Here is a 16,343-nt window from a genome sequence, read left to right as displayed (position 1 = left end):
GGAAACCGGAGCAAACCCACGCCAACACGGGGAGAACATGCAAACTCCACACAGATATCCCAGCTGGGACTCAAACCAGCGACATTCTTGCTGTGAGGTGACGGTGCTAACCATTGAGCCACCGTGCCACCACATTTATTTAATTATTTTATTTCAGTCTAAAGAACCATTCTTTATATGTTCCATGGATGTTATGGCTCTTCATGAAACTATTATTTCAATAATTAATCTTTATTTTAAGAGTTGGGTAGATAAGAAGCAGCACTGCACAGTGACAACACAATGCAGAATTGACCTTTAATACGTCAAAGCGTGCTGGTTCTGACCCTGAAGAGTGGTCAAACGTTTCTCCTCCACAGCTGAAGCCCAGCGCATCATATGACTGGTCAAATGTCAATTAAACAATCAAACACAAGTGTAAGTCTTATTGCCCGAGGGTTTCATGTGCAGGAGGAAATCACAACTGAGTTCAGCCAGCAAATCAATAGCAGGCCAAATGGGCAATACTCAAACATCACGCTCAGAAAACGTTTCCACATAATGCAATTCATTAACCGACACACTACCCCAAATATATTACTCGCTGCAGGTCTCATGATCATATCTATTATCCTTTCACTATGATACAAACCAGCCAAGATGCATATTTATGATCATATTCAGCTATTTTTTTGTGGGTGTGTGTTGCGTCACACAACAAATGCATTGTTTAACACACATAATGCAACGTTTCCACATAATACAATACATTAATCTACAAATTATACCCCAAATATATCTGCTGAAGGTCTCGGGTTAATATCTGTTATCATTTCACAGTATATTTCTAATATTATACTATGTTTGTGTTGATTCACACAACATAGGCTATAAATTGTTAAACACACGTAATGCAACGTTTCCATATAATGCAATTCATAAACAGACACACTACCACCAATATACTACATGCTGCAGGTCATATGATGATTCATAATAATATACATCATCCTTTCACAAGGATACAAACCACAATGTATATTTAGGATCATAGTCAGCTATTTTTGTGGGTGGGTGTTAATTTACACAACATATGCTTTGTTAAATACACGTAATGCAACGTTTCCACATAATGCAATTCATTAATCTACACACTGACTACCCTAAATATACTTTCTGCAGGTCTCATGATCATATCCGTTATCCTTTCACAATGCTACAAGCCACGATGTATATTTATGATCATATTCAGCTATTTTTTGTAGGTGTGTGTTGATTCACACAACAAATGCATTGTTAAACACACATAATGCAACGTTTCCACATAATACAATACATTAATCTACACACTACACCCCAAATATACCTGCTGCAGGTCTCAGGTTAATATCGGTTATCATTTAACAGTATATTTCTAATATTATTCACCTATTTTTGCGAGTGTTTGTGGTGATTCACACACCATAGGCCAGTGTTTCCCAACCCTGTTCCTGAAGGCACACCAACAGTCCACATTTTCAACCTCTCCCTAATCAAACACACCTCAAACAACTCATCAGAACATTAGAAGAGGCTCCAAAACCTGAAGTTAATGGGTCAGATAAGAGAAACACCGAAAATATGTACTGTTAGTGTGCCTCCAGGTACAGGGTTGGGAAACACTGCCATAGGCTATACAATTTTAAAAACACATAATGCAATGTTTCCACATAATGCAATTCATTAAACGGCACACTGACTACCCCAAATATACTTCCTGCAGGTCTCATGATCATATCTATTATCCTTTCACAGTATATTTCTAATATTATTCACCTATTTTTGTAAGTGTTTGTGTTGATTCACACACACCATAGGCTATAAAATGTTTAACACACATAATGCAACCTTTCCACATAATGCAATTCACTAATCAACACACTGACTACCCTAAATATACTTTCTGCAGGTCTCATGATCATATCCCTTATCCTTTCACAATGATACAAGCCACGATGTATATTTATGATCATATTCAGCTATTTTTTGTGGGTGTGTGTTGATTCACACAACAAATGCATTGTTAAACACACATAATGCAACGTTTCCACATAATGCAATTCATAAACAGAAACACTACCTCAAATATACTACTTGCTGCAGGTCTCATGATAATATCTGTTATCCCTTCAAAACCAAGATGTATATTTATAATATTCACCTATTTTTGTGGGTGTTTGTGTTGATTTACCCAACATAGGCTATACATTTTTAATTGTTTCCACATAATACAGTTCATAAACTGATACACTTCCACTAATATATTTGCTACAGGTCTTATGATGATTTGTGTTAATATACATTATCCTTTCACAATGATACAAGCCACAATGTATATTTATGATCATATTCAGCTATTCTTTGTGGGTGTGTGTTGATTCACACAACAAATGCATTGTTAAACACACATAATGCAACGTTTCCACATAACAAAATACATTAAACGACACACTGACTACCCCAAATATACCTGCTGCAGGTCTCAGGTTAATATCTGTTATCCTTTAACAGTATATTTCTTATAATATTCACCTATGTTTGCGAGTGTTTGTGTTGATTCACACACCATAGGCTATAAATTGTTTAACACACATAATGCAATCTTTTCACATAATGCAATTCATACACCAATGTACTACATGTTGAGGATCTTATGTTAATTCATATCAATATACATTATTCTTTCCCAAGGATACAAACCACAATGTATATTTATGATCATATTCAGCTATTCTTTGTGGGTGTGTGTTGATTCACACAACAAATGCATTGTTAAACACACATAACGCAACGTTTCCACATAATGCAATACATTAAACGACACACTGACTACCCCAAATATACTTGCTGCAGGTCTCATGATCATATCTGTTGTCCTTTCACAAGGACTTCCCAGATACAAACCTAGCATATTTATTATCATATGCAGCTATTTGCTTGTGGTGTGTGTTGATTCACACAACAAATGCATTGTTAAACACACACACACACACATGCAAACAAACACAAATAACATCTGATACATTAAAGCGCTCCATATGGCGGAGAAACACGCGCATATTTACCTATAGGAGATCTGCTTCCTGAACGCCAGACCTTTGAGTTTATCCTCCAGCGAGTCTTCCATGTCGGCGAAGCTGCTCAAGCTGTCGCTGCCGCCCATCGCCGCGTTTTTCCCGCAGCCGCGCGTCTGATCGTCTGCCGATTCTCCACCGGCGGCTCCTCTGCCGCTGCGCTCCGCCCGAGACGCTCGCATTTCTGCTAGGGGGTCCATCATGCTCCGGTCGGCACCGAGTGGACCCCCTTCTCCCCTCCGGTGCTTAGAAGTCCTTCCAAATCCAGTGTCCTCCGATGTCCCTCATGTGGCGAACAATATCTATCTATCTATCTATCTATCTATCTATCTATCTATCTATCTATCTATCTATCTATCTATCTATCTATCTATGTGTCGACCGATCGATTTATTCTCGATTTACGCGCAGTCACGCGCACGCACGGTCGGCGCGGCTCTATGCATGCAGAGCTACAACAACAGCTGCATGCATCGGCGGGGACAGTATGGGATTTGCCTCCTCATCCTCCTCCAGCAGAGAGGGAGTAAAATCTTTGCGTGGCAGGGGCAGCTGCCACAGCTAAATGCGCCCGCCACTGTACCTGCCACGGCTGTATGCGCCCGTCACGGTATCTGCCACGGCTAAATGCGGTCACCACGGTACATACCACGGCTCTATGCGCCCGCCACTGTACCTGCCACGGCTGTATGCGCCCGTCATGGTACATGCCACGGCTTCCTGCAGTTAATTGAATTTTTTACGGGAGTCGGCAGTCGGGACCTATCACGACGTGTTGCCTTTTACCCTCCGGTTGATGCACGTGATCTAGAATGCAACAACACTACAGCCAAGGTGAGTTCACTTAATTTATTTTTTTAGTGCAATGTCGTTCAATGTAACGAGTTCAACTGGTTGTAACTGCTAGTTTAATGGGTAAATAAAAATATAAATACAGTATTTTGCAGTGTTTTATACAGCCGTTAAACTTTTTTCAATGGGAACGTTAAAACAGCTTTATTTACTTGTTTTAACTATTTGTCTATTTTATTTGTACGTATGTTTCAAACGTCATTCTGCCTCAACAATGGTAAAAATATATATATCGGAAGTTAAGTTACAAAATCCAGGCAACACATTTTGACTGAAGCAAACTCCGACAGGCCGTTTATATTACATAAATATGTACCTTTATTGGTTTCGTTTTCAGGCTTAACCATACAAAAAGATATACGTGTAAAAAACAATGGGTAAGAAAGTCCTGACAGTGATATGTCTTGCACAGCAACAGAAGGCATCCCTTTGTCATCAAAACCATTTTGGATTGCAATCTGAGGTTTGCCTGGAAAGGAAAAAAATTGTTTATTTTAATAGAAATAACAAGACTAATGATTATATGTAAATATATAGGGAAAATAAAAATTGTAATTACTGTAAATGTCTATTTGTTTGCATAGCCATTTCTGACTGGAACCTGTGGAAGCCCTCTGTCTTTTGAGAATTAAGAAGGTTACCTTTAAATAACCAAGCGGAACAAAAAAGTTTAATACATTTAATTTAATAGTCCTATATGCATTTTTCCTATGCATTACAATATATTACATCAATAGTTACCTCAGGAGTTAGAACTTCCAGAACGTAGGACGTATTACTCAATTCTTTCATGTCTGTGTTTTCAAATCTGTGTGACTTTTTAAATTCTTTTTAATTTAAATCCCCTCAGTCTGTTGACAAAAAAGCATTACATTTAGCTTTATAATATTAGTTATATCTGAAGTTGTTCCCTTGTTATTTTATAAATACTTTTTTTTTTACCGTTAAATTTTTTATATATATTTCTAATATTTTTTTAACATGTGTCATATAAACATTTTTTACCTGTTGTTCATTAAATATACTAATACTTAGATCAAGTTTCCTATTCAGTTTAGGGAAAAATGTTGGATGTTTATGCAAAAAAATCCTGTTGGACCTTATTTGCCACTTGTCAAGTCACTGTGTAATTCCTGCAATAATAACATTAAAATTATTATATTTAACAAAAACACAATTTTCTCATTTTTAAAGGGATGGATCACCCAAAAATTTAAATCCTGTCTTCCAATTGTTTTTCCTACTATGGTTGTCAATAGTTACATGTTTTCAGCTTTCATAGAAATATCATATTTTATGTATAAAGGAAAAAAAACCCCAAAGGTTTGGAATCCCTTGGGGCTGAGTAAATGGTCATTTTTGAGTGAATTATCCCTTTTACTTCCAGATAATTCTGAAAAATATGTATGTAAATGTCACTGAAATTACACATGTAAATTTGAAAAGCCATTTTTTAAGTTATTAATGAGATTAAATATATATCATGTTTACCATACTTTCCTGATTACCATACTTTCCTCATTACAATGTACCACCAAACTCTGCTTCAACACTGACAGTGTTTTGCAAACATTAATTGAAGGGTTACACAAAGATTGAATGCTGTTACAAACCCTTGATGTTAGTCTAGGGGATGGTGGGGTTTGACATTCAGGTGTAATTAAAATATATTTATACAAACAGTGAATAAGTGCAAAAGACAACCAAAATAATACCAAAATTGTGATTTTATTTATATTTCCCAAAAGTGAACAAAAACAACGAATAATTCCAAAATAAAGAAAATAAAGTAAGGCAAAATATACTATTTACAATATTTACAACACTGAGACAAATATAAAGACGGGGAAAAACAGGAGAGCTGGCAGAAGGGACGTGGGCGGCGCTAAGGAAACGAAAAGAACAAAACACAAACTAAATCTAACTTTCCAGAAGCATCTAGCTAACTATGTGAAGACAAAATAATTAGCACGCGAAGAGTCTTCCGAGTCCTGACTGTCTATTCTATCTATCTATCCAAAAGTACAAGGGGTGGCGCTCGCCCCTAACCTAATGTACTATACAGAAGAGTAGTACTAAGTGTTGCAAAATGTATGTCACGTGACCTTCTTACCTGTCTGCTTCGTCCAAGCCTCGTAAACAACGTAAACGGAGAAATGGAGTGATATACGAATAACGGACGGATAACGTGCACACAGAAACGGGCAACAACAAAATACACAGTTAGACTGGTTCTTTTCGTAACGCAACGCAACAAGAAAACAAGATAAGAAAGGGAAAAGAGAGGGCTGGTGAGTGGTCTGACGCGCGCTTTATGATGGGTGGTCTTTGCTTATTGGATGTGACGTAAGAATGACGTAACCGGGGGAGAAATGAGAAATGACAGCTGAATAGACCAATGAACGGAACCTGGGAATAATGAAAGCAGATATGGGAGAACAGAGCGAGAGAGAGAAAACACAAACAGAGCACAAATAACACAAATATGTAACAAATGTATATGTTATGCAGAGACTAAAGTTTTATGCAAATGTAAACTACATACTTCTCATAAGGACATGGTTGAACAATATCCAATCCACAGTTGAATGGCATGTCGTCTGTGACCACTACCGGATCAATACCAGCGCACTTATAGTGCAACCATTTATTACAGCTGTCGCACTGAATCCATTGCAGTGATTTGACATCTGGATGCATTGTTCTGCAGAAGAAATCAAATGTTATGTTAGTTATTTTATAAATAGTATATTAGTATATTAGAACTGCTTAATCAACAGAGAATAATATTGTGAAATATAGAATATGGTTACTTACTTTGTCCGGATTTTTTGAAATATGCAAACATCAAAGTCCTGGGCCATACATGTGTTTACAGCTTTATGCACTGTTTTCTTAGGTTGTAATTCCTGGAAAAATGGAAAAATCAGTGTTCAGTTTTAAGAAAAATACTACATTAATTTTATTCAATTTTACATACAACCATGTGAGAGAAAGCCAGCATTGAAAGATAACTGTCTGCTTTACCCCAATATGTAGATTTTCAACCAAACGGGAGGCATGGTAAACCCGAAGACTGCACACAGTTCACCCATCCAGGGAGTCTGTATTTCGAAAGGCATCTCTGGGAAAATAAATGGACTTAAAGCAGACTGTATCCAGGACAAAATGTTTTGAATAATGATTTTATAAACTATATAGAAATGATACAATGTATTACCTCAGAATGTTCATGTCTGAGGCTGAAATGCTAATGTAATGTTCGGTGTTATGGTAAATCCTTATTTGTTTTTCTGTCTTGTCAAAAACCTGTACAATACATTAAATTAAAAACCATTTTATAGCAGACACATATGTAAAAGATAATTTATACTTTTTTTGTGTGTGTGTGTGTGTGCGTGTGTGTGTGTGTGTGTGTGTGTGTGTGTGTGTGTGTGTGTGTGTGTGTGTGTGTGTATTAGCCCTCCTTTGCATTTTTTTCCGTTTTCAAATATTTCCCAAATGATGTTTAACAAAGCAAGGAATTTTTCACAGTATTTCCTATATGTTTCCTTCTGGAAAAAGTCTTATTGGTTTTTTTTTTTTTTTTGCTTAAACAATAGGTCAATATTATTAGACCCTAAGGCATTATTTGTTTTGGATTGTTTCCAGAACAAACCACTGTTATACAATGACTTGCCTAATTACCCTAACTTTACCCTAATTAACCTAGTTAAGCCTTTAAATGTAACTTTAAGCTGAATACTAGTGTCTTGAAGAATATCTAGTCTAATATTATTTACTGTCATCATGGCAAAGATAAAATAAATCAGAAATGAGTTATTGAAACTTATGTGCACAAATGTGTTTCCGTTAAACAGACAATCTGGAAAAATATAGAGGGGGCTAATAATTCAGGAGTTCAGGAGGGCTAATAATTCTGACTTTAACTGTATATATACTCTGTATAATGTCATTTTGTTTCTTATGTAATGAACAATTTGAGTTAACAAACCCAAAGAATGAAGTGGCATCCTGTCTCTGGTGTTTGTCCTGTCCAAACAATTCTTGGGCAAAGAATTTTTTGCGCATCATTCTGAAACAAATTAAATGTGAAACATGATCCTGAGGCATTAGTGACATTCAAGGGATGTAGACACAGGATTGCTTTAATGTATTTTGATTTAGAAATTGTATAGTGCCTCTAAAATTTTCAGATGTGAATCTGAAATTTTTCCTGAAGTCCGATGGTCTCTGTACCATAAAATGAATGTGTAAGTCGTCAAAGTCACAACCTTAGTACAGTACAAAATTATATGTAAACTGCAAAGTATATAGTCTACAGTGTGTAGTGTGTATGTGTTATATTTACTATGTGTGTGACATAATAATATACAAACATTTCTGGTTGATGATTCAACACAAGAGAAATAACACCGTTTTACCTTGCTTAATAATAATAATGATATTAAAGCAAGCACAAGGTTACTGACTGTTTTTTTTAGACTTAGCCCACTCCACAATTTACATGTTATTGTCTGGCTAGTTTCTGGCCTCTACTTATATGCTAAAAAGGTAATAACCCAACATTCCTGACCATTATCACCAATAAAGCCCTGAAAAGAGGGCATCAATATGTTGTAAACCAATAGATTCAAATATCCTTCCTTTCGATTTATCAAATAAATAATTTGTTGTTTAATTATAGTTTTGTGACTATTAAATTGTTTTAGATTCAAAATTGTATTGTATACGTCAATGTAAAATCTATGGATGGTAAAAAAACACATTTCTGTATTGTGAATCAAAACCACCCGAGTATCCACTTTTGCCATGGCCACAATTGGTTTACAAAATACTGATGCCCTGTTTCAGGACTTTATTGGTGATAATGGTCAGGAATGTTGGACCATTATTACCTTTTTACCATACAAGTAGAGGACAGAAACCGGTGATGTGTGAATTGTGGAGTGGGCTAAATCTAAAAAACATTCAGTAACCTTGTGCTTGCTTTTCTGATGTTTTAGCCTATTCCTCTTTTTTAATTCATAATGACGAGCGCGTGAGCATAGCGTCAAACCTGTCCCAGCTAAGCGTCAAACCTGCCTCACTTTCACTGACGGGTTACAGTCGATTAAAGCACATGACCAAACAGACACTGCAGATATATATTTCTATATGTATTTGCCACTTTATCTGACGTTTTATTCCTCTTTTATAATTCATAATGACGAACGCGTGAGCATAGCGTGAAACCTGCCCCGACTAGGCGTCAAACCTGCCTCACTTTTTCTGACGGGTTACAGTCGATTAAAGCACATGACCGAACAGACACTGCAGATATATATTTCTATATGTATTTGCCACTGTATCTGATGTGTTATTCCTCTTTTATAATTCATAATGACGAGCGCGTGAGCATAGCGTCAAACCTGCCCCGACTAGGCGTCAAACCTGCCTCACTTTTTCTGACGGGTTACAGTCGATTAAAACACATGACCAAACAGACACTGCAGATATATATTTCTATATGTATTTGCCACTTTATCTGACGTTTTATCCCTCTTTTATAATTCATAATGACGAACGCGTGAGCATAGCGTGAAACCTGCCCCGACTAGGCGTCAAACCTGCCTCACTTTTTCTGACGGGTTACAGTCGATTAAAGCTCATAACCAAACAGACACTGCAGATATATATTTCTATATGTATTTGCCACTTTATCTGATGTGTTATTCCTCTTTTATAATTCATAATGACGAACGCGTGAGCATAGCGTGAAACCTGCCCCGACTAGGCGTCAAACCTGCCTCACTTTTCTGACTGGTTACAGTCGATTAACGCTCATAACTAAACAGACACTGCAGATATATATTTCTATATGTATTTGCCACTTTATCTGATGTTTTATTCCTCTTTTATAATTCATAATGACGAGCGCGTGAGCATAGCGTCAAACCTGCCCCGACTAGGCGTCAAACCTGCCTCACTTTTTCTGACGGGTTACAGTCGATTAAAACACATGATCAAACAGACACTGCAGATATATATATTCTATATGTATTTGCCACTTTATCTGATGTTTTATTCCTCTTTATAATTCATAATGACGAGCGCGTGAGCATCGCGTCAAACCTGCACCGACTAGGCGTCAAACCTGCCTCACTTTTTCTGACGGGTTACAGTCGATTAAAGCTCATAACTAAACAGACACTGCAGGAATATATTTCTATACTTTTTGCACTTTACCTGACATTTTAACCATCTGTTATCTATAAAATGGCGAGCGCGTGACCAAATCGCACTAGCCTCACTTTGGGTGTCTATTTATCATACTCGTGACGGCGTGTGTAGCCGTGGCGACCAGTCCCTCTACATAACTACGTATAGCCGTGGCAGGCACCGTGGCGGAGGTATTTAGCTGTGGCAGGTACTGTGGCAGGCGCAGTCAGCCGTGGCGGGCGCATTTAACTGTGGCAGGTATTTGTGGCAGCTGCCCCTGCCACGCAAAGATTTTACTCTTACTGGAGAGGGAGTAAAATCTTTGCGTGGCAGGGGCAGCTGCCACAGCTAAATGCGCCCGCCACTGTACCTGCCACGGCTGTATGCGCCCGTCACGGTATCTGCCACGGCTAAATGCGGTCACCACGGTACATACCACGGCTCTATGCGCCCGCCACTGTACCTGCCACGGCTGTATGCGCCCGTCATGGTACATGCCACGGCTTCCTGCAGTTAATTGAATTTTTTACGGGAGTCGGCAGTCGGGACCTATCACGACGTGTTGCCTTTTACCCTCCGGTTGATGCACGTGATCTAGAATGCAACAACACTACAGCCAAGGTGAGTTCACTTAATTTATTTTTTTAGTGCAATGTCGTTCAATGTAACGAGTTCAACTGGTTGTAACTGCTAGTTTAATGGGTAAATAAAAATATAAATACAGTATTTTGCAGTGTTTTATACAGCCGTTAAACTTTTTTCAATGGGAACGTTAAAACAGCTTTATTTACTTGTTTTAACTATTTGTCTATTTATTTGTACGTATGTTTCAAACGTCATTCTGCCTCAACAATGGTAAAAATATATATATCGGAAGTTAAGTTACAAAATCCAGGCAACACATTTTGACTGAAGCAAACTCCGACAGGCCGTTTATATTACATAAATATGTACCTTTATTGGTTTCGTTTTCAGGCTTAACCATACAAAAAGATATACGTGTAAAAAACAATGGGTAAGAAAGTCCTGACAGTGATATGTCTTGCACAGCAACAGAAGGCATCCCTTTGTCATCAAAACCATTTTGGATTGCAATCTGAGGTTTGCCTGGAAAGGAAAAAAATTGTTTATTTTAATAGAAATAACAAGACTAATGATTATATGTAAATATATAGGGAAAATAAAAATTGTAATTACTGTAAATGTCTATTTGTTTGCATAGCCATTTCTGACTGGAACCTGTGGAAGCCCTCTGTCTTTTGAGAATTAAGAAGGTTACCTTTAAATAACCAAGCGGAACAAAAAAGTTTAATACATTTAATTTAATAGTCCTATATGCATTTTTCCTATGCATTACAATATATTACATCAATAGTTACCTCAGGAGTTAGAACTTCCAGAACGTAGGACGTATTACTCAATTCTTTCATGTCTGTGTTTTCAAATCTGTGTGACTTTTTAAATTCTTTTTAATTTAAATCCCCTCAGTCTGTTGACAAAAAAGCATTACATTTAGCTTTATAATATTAGTTATATCTGAAGTTGTTCCCTTGTTATTTTATAAATACTTTTTTTTTTACCGTTAAATTTTTTATATATATTTCTAATATTTTTTTAACATGTGTCATATAAACATTTTTTACCTGTTGTTCATTAAATATACTAATACTTAGATCAAGTTTCCTATTCAGTTTAGGGAAAAATGTTGGATGTTTATGCAAAAAAATCCTGTTGGACCTTATTTGCCACTTGTCAAGTCACTGTGTAATTCCTGCAATAATAACATTAAAATTATTATATTTAACAAAAACACAATTTTCTCATTTTTAAAGGGATGGATCACCCAAAAATTTAAATCCTGTCTTCCAATTGTTTTTCCTACTATGGTTGTCAATAGTTACATGTTTTCAGCTTTCATAGAAATATCATATTTTATGTATAAAGGAAAAAAAACCCCAAAGGTTTGGAATCCCTTGGGGCTGAGTAAATGGTAATTTTTGAGTGAATTATCCCTTTTACTTCCAGATAATTCTGAAAAATATGTATGTAAATGTCACTGAAATTACACATGTAAATTTGAAAAGCCATTTTTTAAGTTATTAATGAGATTAAATATATATCATGTTTACCATACTTTCCTGATTACCATACTTTCCTCATTACAATGTACCACCAAACTCTGCTTCAACACTGACAGTGTTTTGCAAACATTAATTGAAGGGTTACACAAAGATTGAATGCTGTTACAAACCCTTGATGTTAGTCTAGGGGATGGTGGGGTTTGACATTCAGGTGTAATTAAAATATATTTATACAAACAGTGAATAAGTGCAAAAGACAACCAAAATAATACCAAAATTGTGATTTTATTTATATTTCCCAAAAGTGAACAAAAACAACGAATAATTCCAAAATAAAGAAAATAAAGTAAGGCAAAATATACTATTTACAATATTTACAACACTGAGACAAATATAAAGACGGGGAAAAACAGGAGAGCTGGCAGAAGGGACGTGGGCGGCGCTAAGGAAACGAAAAGAACAAAACACAAACTAAATCTAACTTTCCAGAAGCATCTAGCTAACTATGTGAAGACAAAATAATTAGCACGCGAAGAGTCTTCCGAGTCCTGACTGTCTATTCTATCTATCTATCCAAAAGTACAAGGGGTGGCGCTCGCCCCTAACCTAATGTACTATACAGAAGAGTAGTACTAAGTGTTGCAAAATGTATGTCACGTGACCTTCTTACCTGTCTGCTTCGTCCAAGCCTCGTAAACAACGTAAACGGAGAAATGGAGTGATATACGAATAACGGACGGATAACGTGCACACAGAAACGGGCAACAACAAAATACACAGTTAGACTGGTTCTTTTCGTAACGCAACGCAACAAGAAAACAAGATAAGAAAGGGAAAAGAGAGGGCTGGTGAGTGGTCTGACGCGCGCTTTTATGATGGGTGGTCTTTGCTTATTGGATGTGACGTAAGAATGACGTAACCGGGGGAGAAATGAGAAATGACAGCTGAATAGACCAATGAACGGAACCTGGGAATAATGAAAGCAGATATGGGAGAACAGAGCGAGAGAGAGAAAACACAAACAGAGCACAAATAACACAAATATGTAACAAATGTATATGTTATGCAGAGACTAAAGTTTTATGCAAATGTAAACTACATACTTCTCATAAGGACATGGTTGAACAATATCCAATCCACAGTTGAATGGCATGTCGTCTGTGACCACTACCGGATCAATACCAGCGCACTTATAGTGCAACCATTTATTACAGCTGTCGCACTGAATCCATTGCAGTGATTTGACATCTGGATGCATTGTTCTGCAGAAGAAATCAAATGTTATGTTAGTTATTTTATAAATAGTATATTAGTATATTAGAACTGCTTAATCAACAGAGAATAATATTGTGAAATATAGAATATGGTTACTTACTTTGTCCGGATTTTTTGAAATATGCAAACATCAAAGTCCTGGGCCATACATGTGTTTACAGCTTTATGCACTGTTTTCTTAGGTTGTAATTCCTGGAAAAATGGAAAAATCAGTGTTCAGTTTTAAGAAAAATACTACATTAATTTTATTCAATTTTACATACAACCATGTGAGAGAAAGCCAGCATTGAAAGATAACTGTCTGCTTTACCCCAATATGTAGATTTTCAACCAAACGGGAGGCATGGTAAACCCGAAGACTGCACACAGTTCACCCATCCAGGGAGTCTGTATTTCGAAAGGCATCTCTGGGAAAATAAATGGACTTAAAGCAGACTGTATCCAGGACAAAATGTTTTGAATAATGATTTTATAAACTATATAGAAATGATACAATGTATTACCTCAGAATGTTCATGTCTGAGGCTGAAATGCTAATGTAATGTTCGGTGTTATGGTAAATCCTTATTTGTTTTTCTGTCTTGTCAAAAACCTGTACAATACATTAAATTAAAAACCATTTTATAGCAGACACATATGTAAAAGATAATTTATACTTTTTTTGTGTGTGTGTGTGTGTGCGTGTGTGTGTGTGTGTGTGTGTGTGTGTGTGTGTGTGTGTGTGTGTGTGTGTGTGTGTATTAGCCCTCCTTTGCATTTTTTTCCGTTTTCAAATATTTCCCAAATGATGTTTAACAAAGCAAGGAATTTTTCACAGTATTTCCTATATGTTTCCTTCTGGAAAAAGTCTTATTGGTTTTTTTTTTTTTTTGCTTAAACAATAGGTCAATATTATTAGACCCTAAGGCATTATTTGTTTTGGATTGTTTCCAGAACAAACCACTGTTATACAATGACTTGCCTAATTACCCTAACTTTACCCTAATTAACCTAGTTAAGCCTTTAAATGTAACTTTAAGCTGAATACTAGTGTCTTGAAGAATATCTAGTCTAATATTATTTACTGTCATCATGGCAAAGATAAAATAAATCAGAAATGAGTTATTGAAACTTATGTGCACAAATGTGTTTCCGTTAAACAGACAATCTGGAAAAATATAGAGGGGGCTAATAATTCAGGAGTTCAGGAGGGCTAATAATTCTGACTTTAACTGTATATATACTCTGTATAATGTCATTTTGTTTCTTATGTAATGAACAATTTGAGTTAACAAACCCAAAGAATGAAGTGGCATCCTGTCTCTGGTGTTTGTCCTGTCCAAACAATTCTTGGGCAAAGAATTTTTTGCGCATCATTCTGAAACAAATTAAATGTGAAACATGATCCTGAGGCATTAGTGACATTCAAGGGATGTAGACACAGGATTGCTTTAATGTATTTTGATTTAGAAATTGTATAGTGCCTCTAAAATTTTCAGATGTGAATCTGAAATTTTTCCTGAAGTCCGATGGTCTCTGTACCATAAAATGAATGTGTAAGTCGTCAAAGTCACAACCTTAGTACAGTACAAAATTATATGTAAACTGCAAAGTATATAGTCTACAGTGTGTAGTGTGTATGTGTTATATTTACTATGTGTGTGACATAATAATATACAAACATTTCTGGTTGATGATTCAACACAAGAGAAATAACACCGTTTTACCTTGCTTAATAATAATAATGATATTAAAGCAAGCACAAGGTTACTGACTGTTTTTTTTAGACTTAGCCCACTCCACAATTTACATGTTATTGTCTGGCTAGTTTCTGGCCTCTACTTATATGCTAAAAAGGTAATAACCCAACATTCCTGACCATTATCACCAATAAAGCCCTGAAAAGAGGGCATCAATATGTTGTAAACCAATAGATTCAAATATCCTTCCTTTCGATTTATCAAATAAATAATTTGTTGTTTAATTATAGTTTTGTGACTATTAAATTGTTTTAGATTCAAAATTGTATTGTATACGTCAATGTAAAATCTATGGATGGTAAAAAAACACATTTCTGTATTGTGAATCAAAACCACCCGAGTATCCACTTTTGCCATGGCCACAATTGGTTTACAAAATACTGATGCCCTGTTTCAGGACTTTATTGGTGATAATGGTCAGGAATGTTGGACCATTATTACCTTTTTACCATACAAGTAGAGGACAGAAACCGGTGATGTGTGAATTGTGGAGTGGGCTAAATCTAAAAAACATTCAGTAACCTTGTGCTTGCTTTTCTGATGTTTTAGCCTATTCCTCTTTTTTAATTCATAATGACGAGCGCGTGAGCATAGCGTCAAACCTGTCCCAGCTAAGCGTCAAACCTGCCTCACTTTCACTGACGGGTTACAGTCGATTAAAGCACATGACCAAACAGACACTGCAGATATATATTTCTATATGTATTTGCCACTTTATCTGACGTTTTATTCCTCTTTTATAATTCATAATGACGAACGCGTGAGCATAGCGTGAAACCTGCCCCGACTAGGCGTCAAACCTGCCTCACTTTTTCTGACGGGTTACAGTCGATTAAAGCACATGACCGAACAGACACTGCAGATATATATTTCTATATGTATTTGCCACTGTATCTGATGTGTTATTCCTCTTTTATAATTCATAATGACGAGCGCGTGAGCATAGCGTCAAACCTGCCCCGACTAGGCGTCAAACCTGCCTCACTTTTTCTGACGGGTTACAGTCGATTAAAACACATGACCAAACAGACACTGCAGATATATATTTCTATATGTATTTGCCACTTTATCTGACGTTTTATCCCTCTTTTATAATTCATAAT

General features: G+C 36.4%; 1 protein-coding gene and 4 long non-coding RNA genes across 9 annotated transcripts in view; all 5 read right to left on the bottom strand.

The window, feature by feature from the left end:
- Window positions 1-3,604, bottom strand: part of dgki (diacylglycerol kinase, iota) — a 123,512-nt gene extending 119,908 nt beyond the window's left edge. For all 5 annotated transcript variants that reach the window (XM_056456139.1, XM_056456142.1, XM_056456140.1 and 2 more), the window contains exon 1: window positions 3,084-3,604. In XM_056456139.1, the coding sequence (XP_056312114.1) occupies window positions 3,084-3,295 (212 nt within the window). In that variant the 5' untranslated portion in view covers window positions 3,296-3,604. The remainder of the gene's footprint in view (window positions 1-3,083) is intronic.
- A 662-nt stretch (window positions 3,605-4,266) lies between these two features.
- LOC130223358 (uncharacterized) lies at window positions 4,267-5,174 on the bottom strand. Its single transcript, XR_008836679.1, has 4 exons — window positions 4,950-5,174; window positions 4,686-4,795; window positions 4,504-4,585; window positions 4,267-4,413 (listed from the first exon to the last, which is right to left on the bottom strand). It is a non-coding gene; the product is annotated as an uncharacterized LOC130223358 (long non-coding RNA).
- Window positions 5,175-6,263: 1,089 nt separating this feature from the next.
- On the bottom strand, window positions 6,264-8,011 carry LOC130223357 (uncharacterized). Its single transcript, XR_008836678.1, has 6 exons — window positions 7,939-8,011; window positions 7,165-7,253; window positions 6,972-7,068; window positions 6,762-6,853; window positions 6,490-6,648; window positions 6,264-6,353 (listed from the first exon to the last, which is right to left on the bottom strand). It is a non-coding gene; the product is annotated as an uncharacterized LOC130223357 (long non-coding RNA).
- Window positions 8,012-11,105: 3,094 nt separating this feature from the next.
- On the bottom strand, window positions 11,106-11,997 carry LOC130223356 (uncharacterized). Its single transcript, XR_008836677.1, has 4 exons — window positions 11,789-11,997; window positions 11,525-11,634; window positions 11,343-11,424; window positions 11,106-11,252 (listed from the first exon to the last, which is right to left on the bottom strand). It is a non-coding gene; the product is annotated as an uncharacterized LOC130223356 (long non-coding RNA).
- A 386-nt stretch (window positions 11,998-12,383) lies between these two features.
- Window positions 12,384-15,054, bottom strand: LOC130223355 (uncharacterized). The gene is made up of 6 exons (XR_008836676.1): window positions 14,778-15,054; window positions 14,005-14,093; window positions 13,812-13,908; window positions 13,602-13,693; window positions 13,330-13,488; window positions 12,384-13,193 (listed from the first exon to the last, which is right to left on the bottom strand). It is a non-coding gene; the product is annotated as an uncharacterized LOC130223355 (long non-coding RNA).
- Window positions 15,055-16,343: the final 1,289 nt, after the last annotated feature.

The sequence above is a fragment of the Danio aesculapii genome, chromosome 4 (genome assembly GCF_903798145.1).
Source record: "Danio aesculapii chromosome 4, fDanAes4.1, whole genome shotgun sequence".
NCBI classification, from domain to species: Eukaryota; Metazoa; Chordata; class Actinopteri; order Cypriniformes; family Danionidae; genus Danio; species Danio aesculapii.
This window is presented reverse-complemented; position numbering and strand designations above follow the sequence as displayed.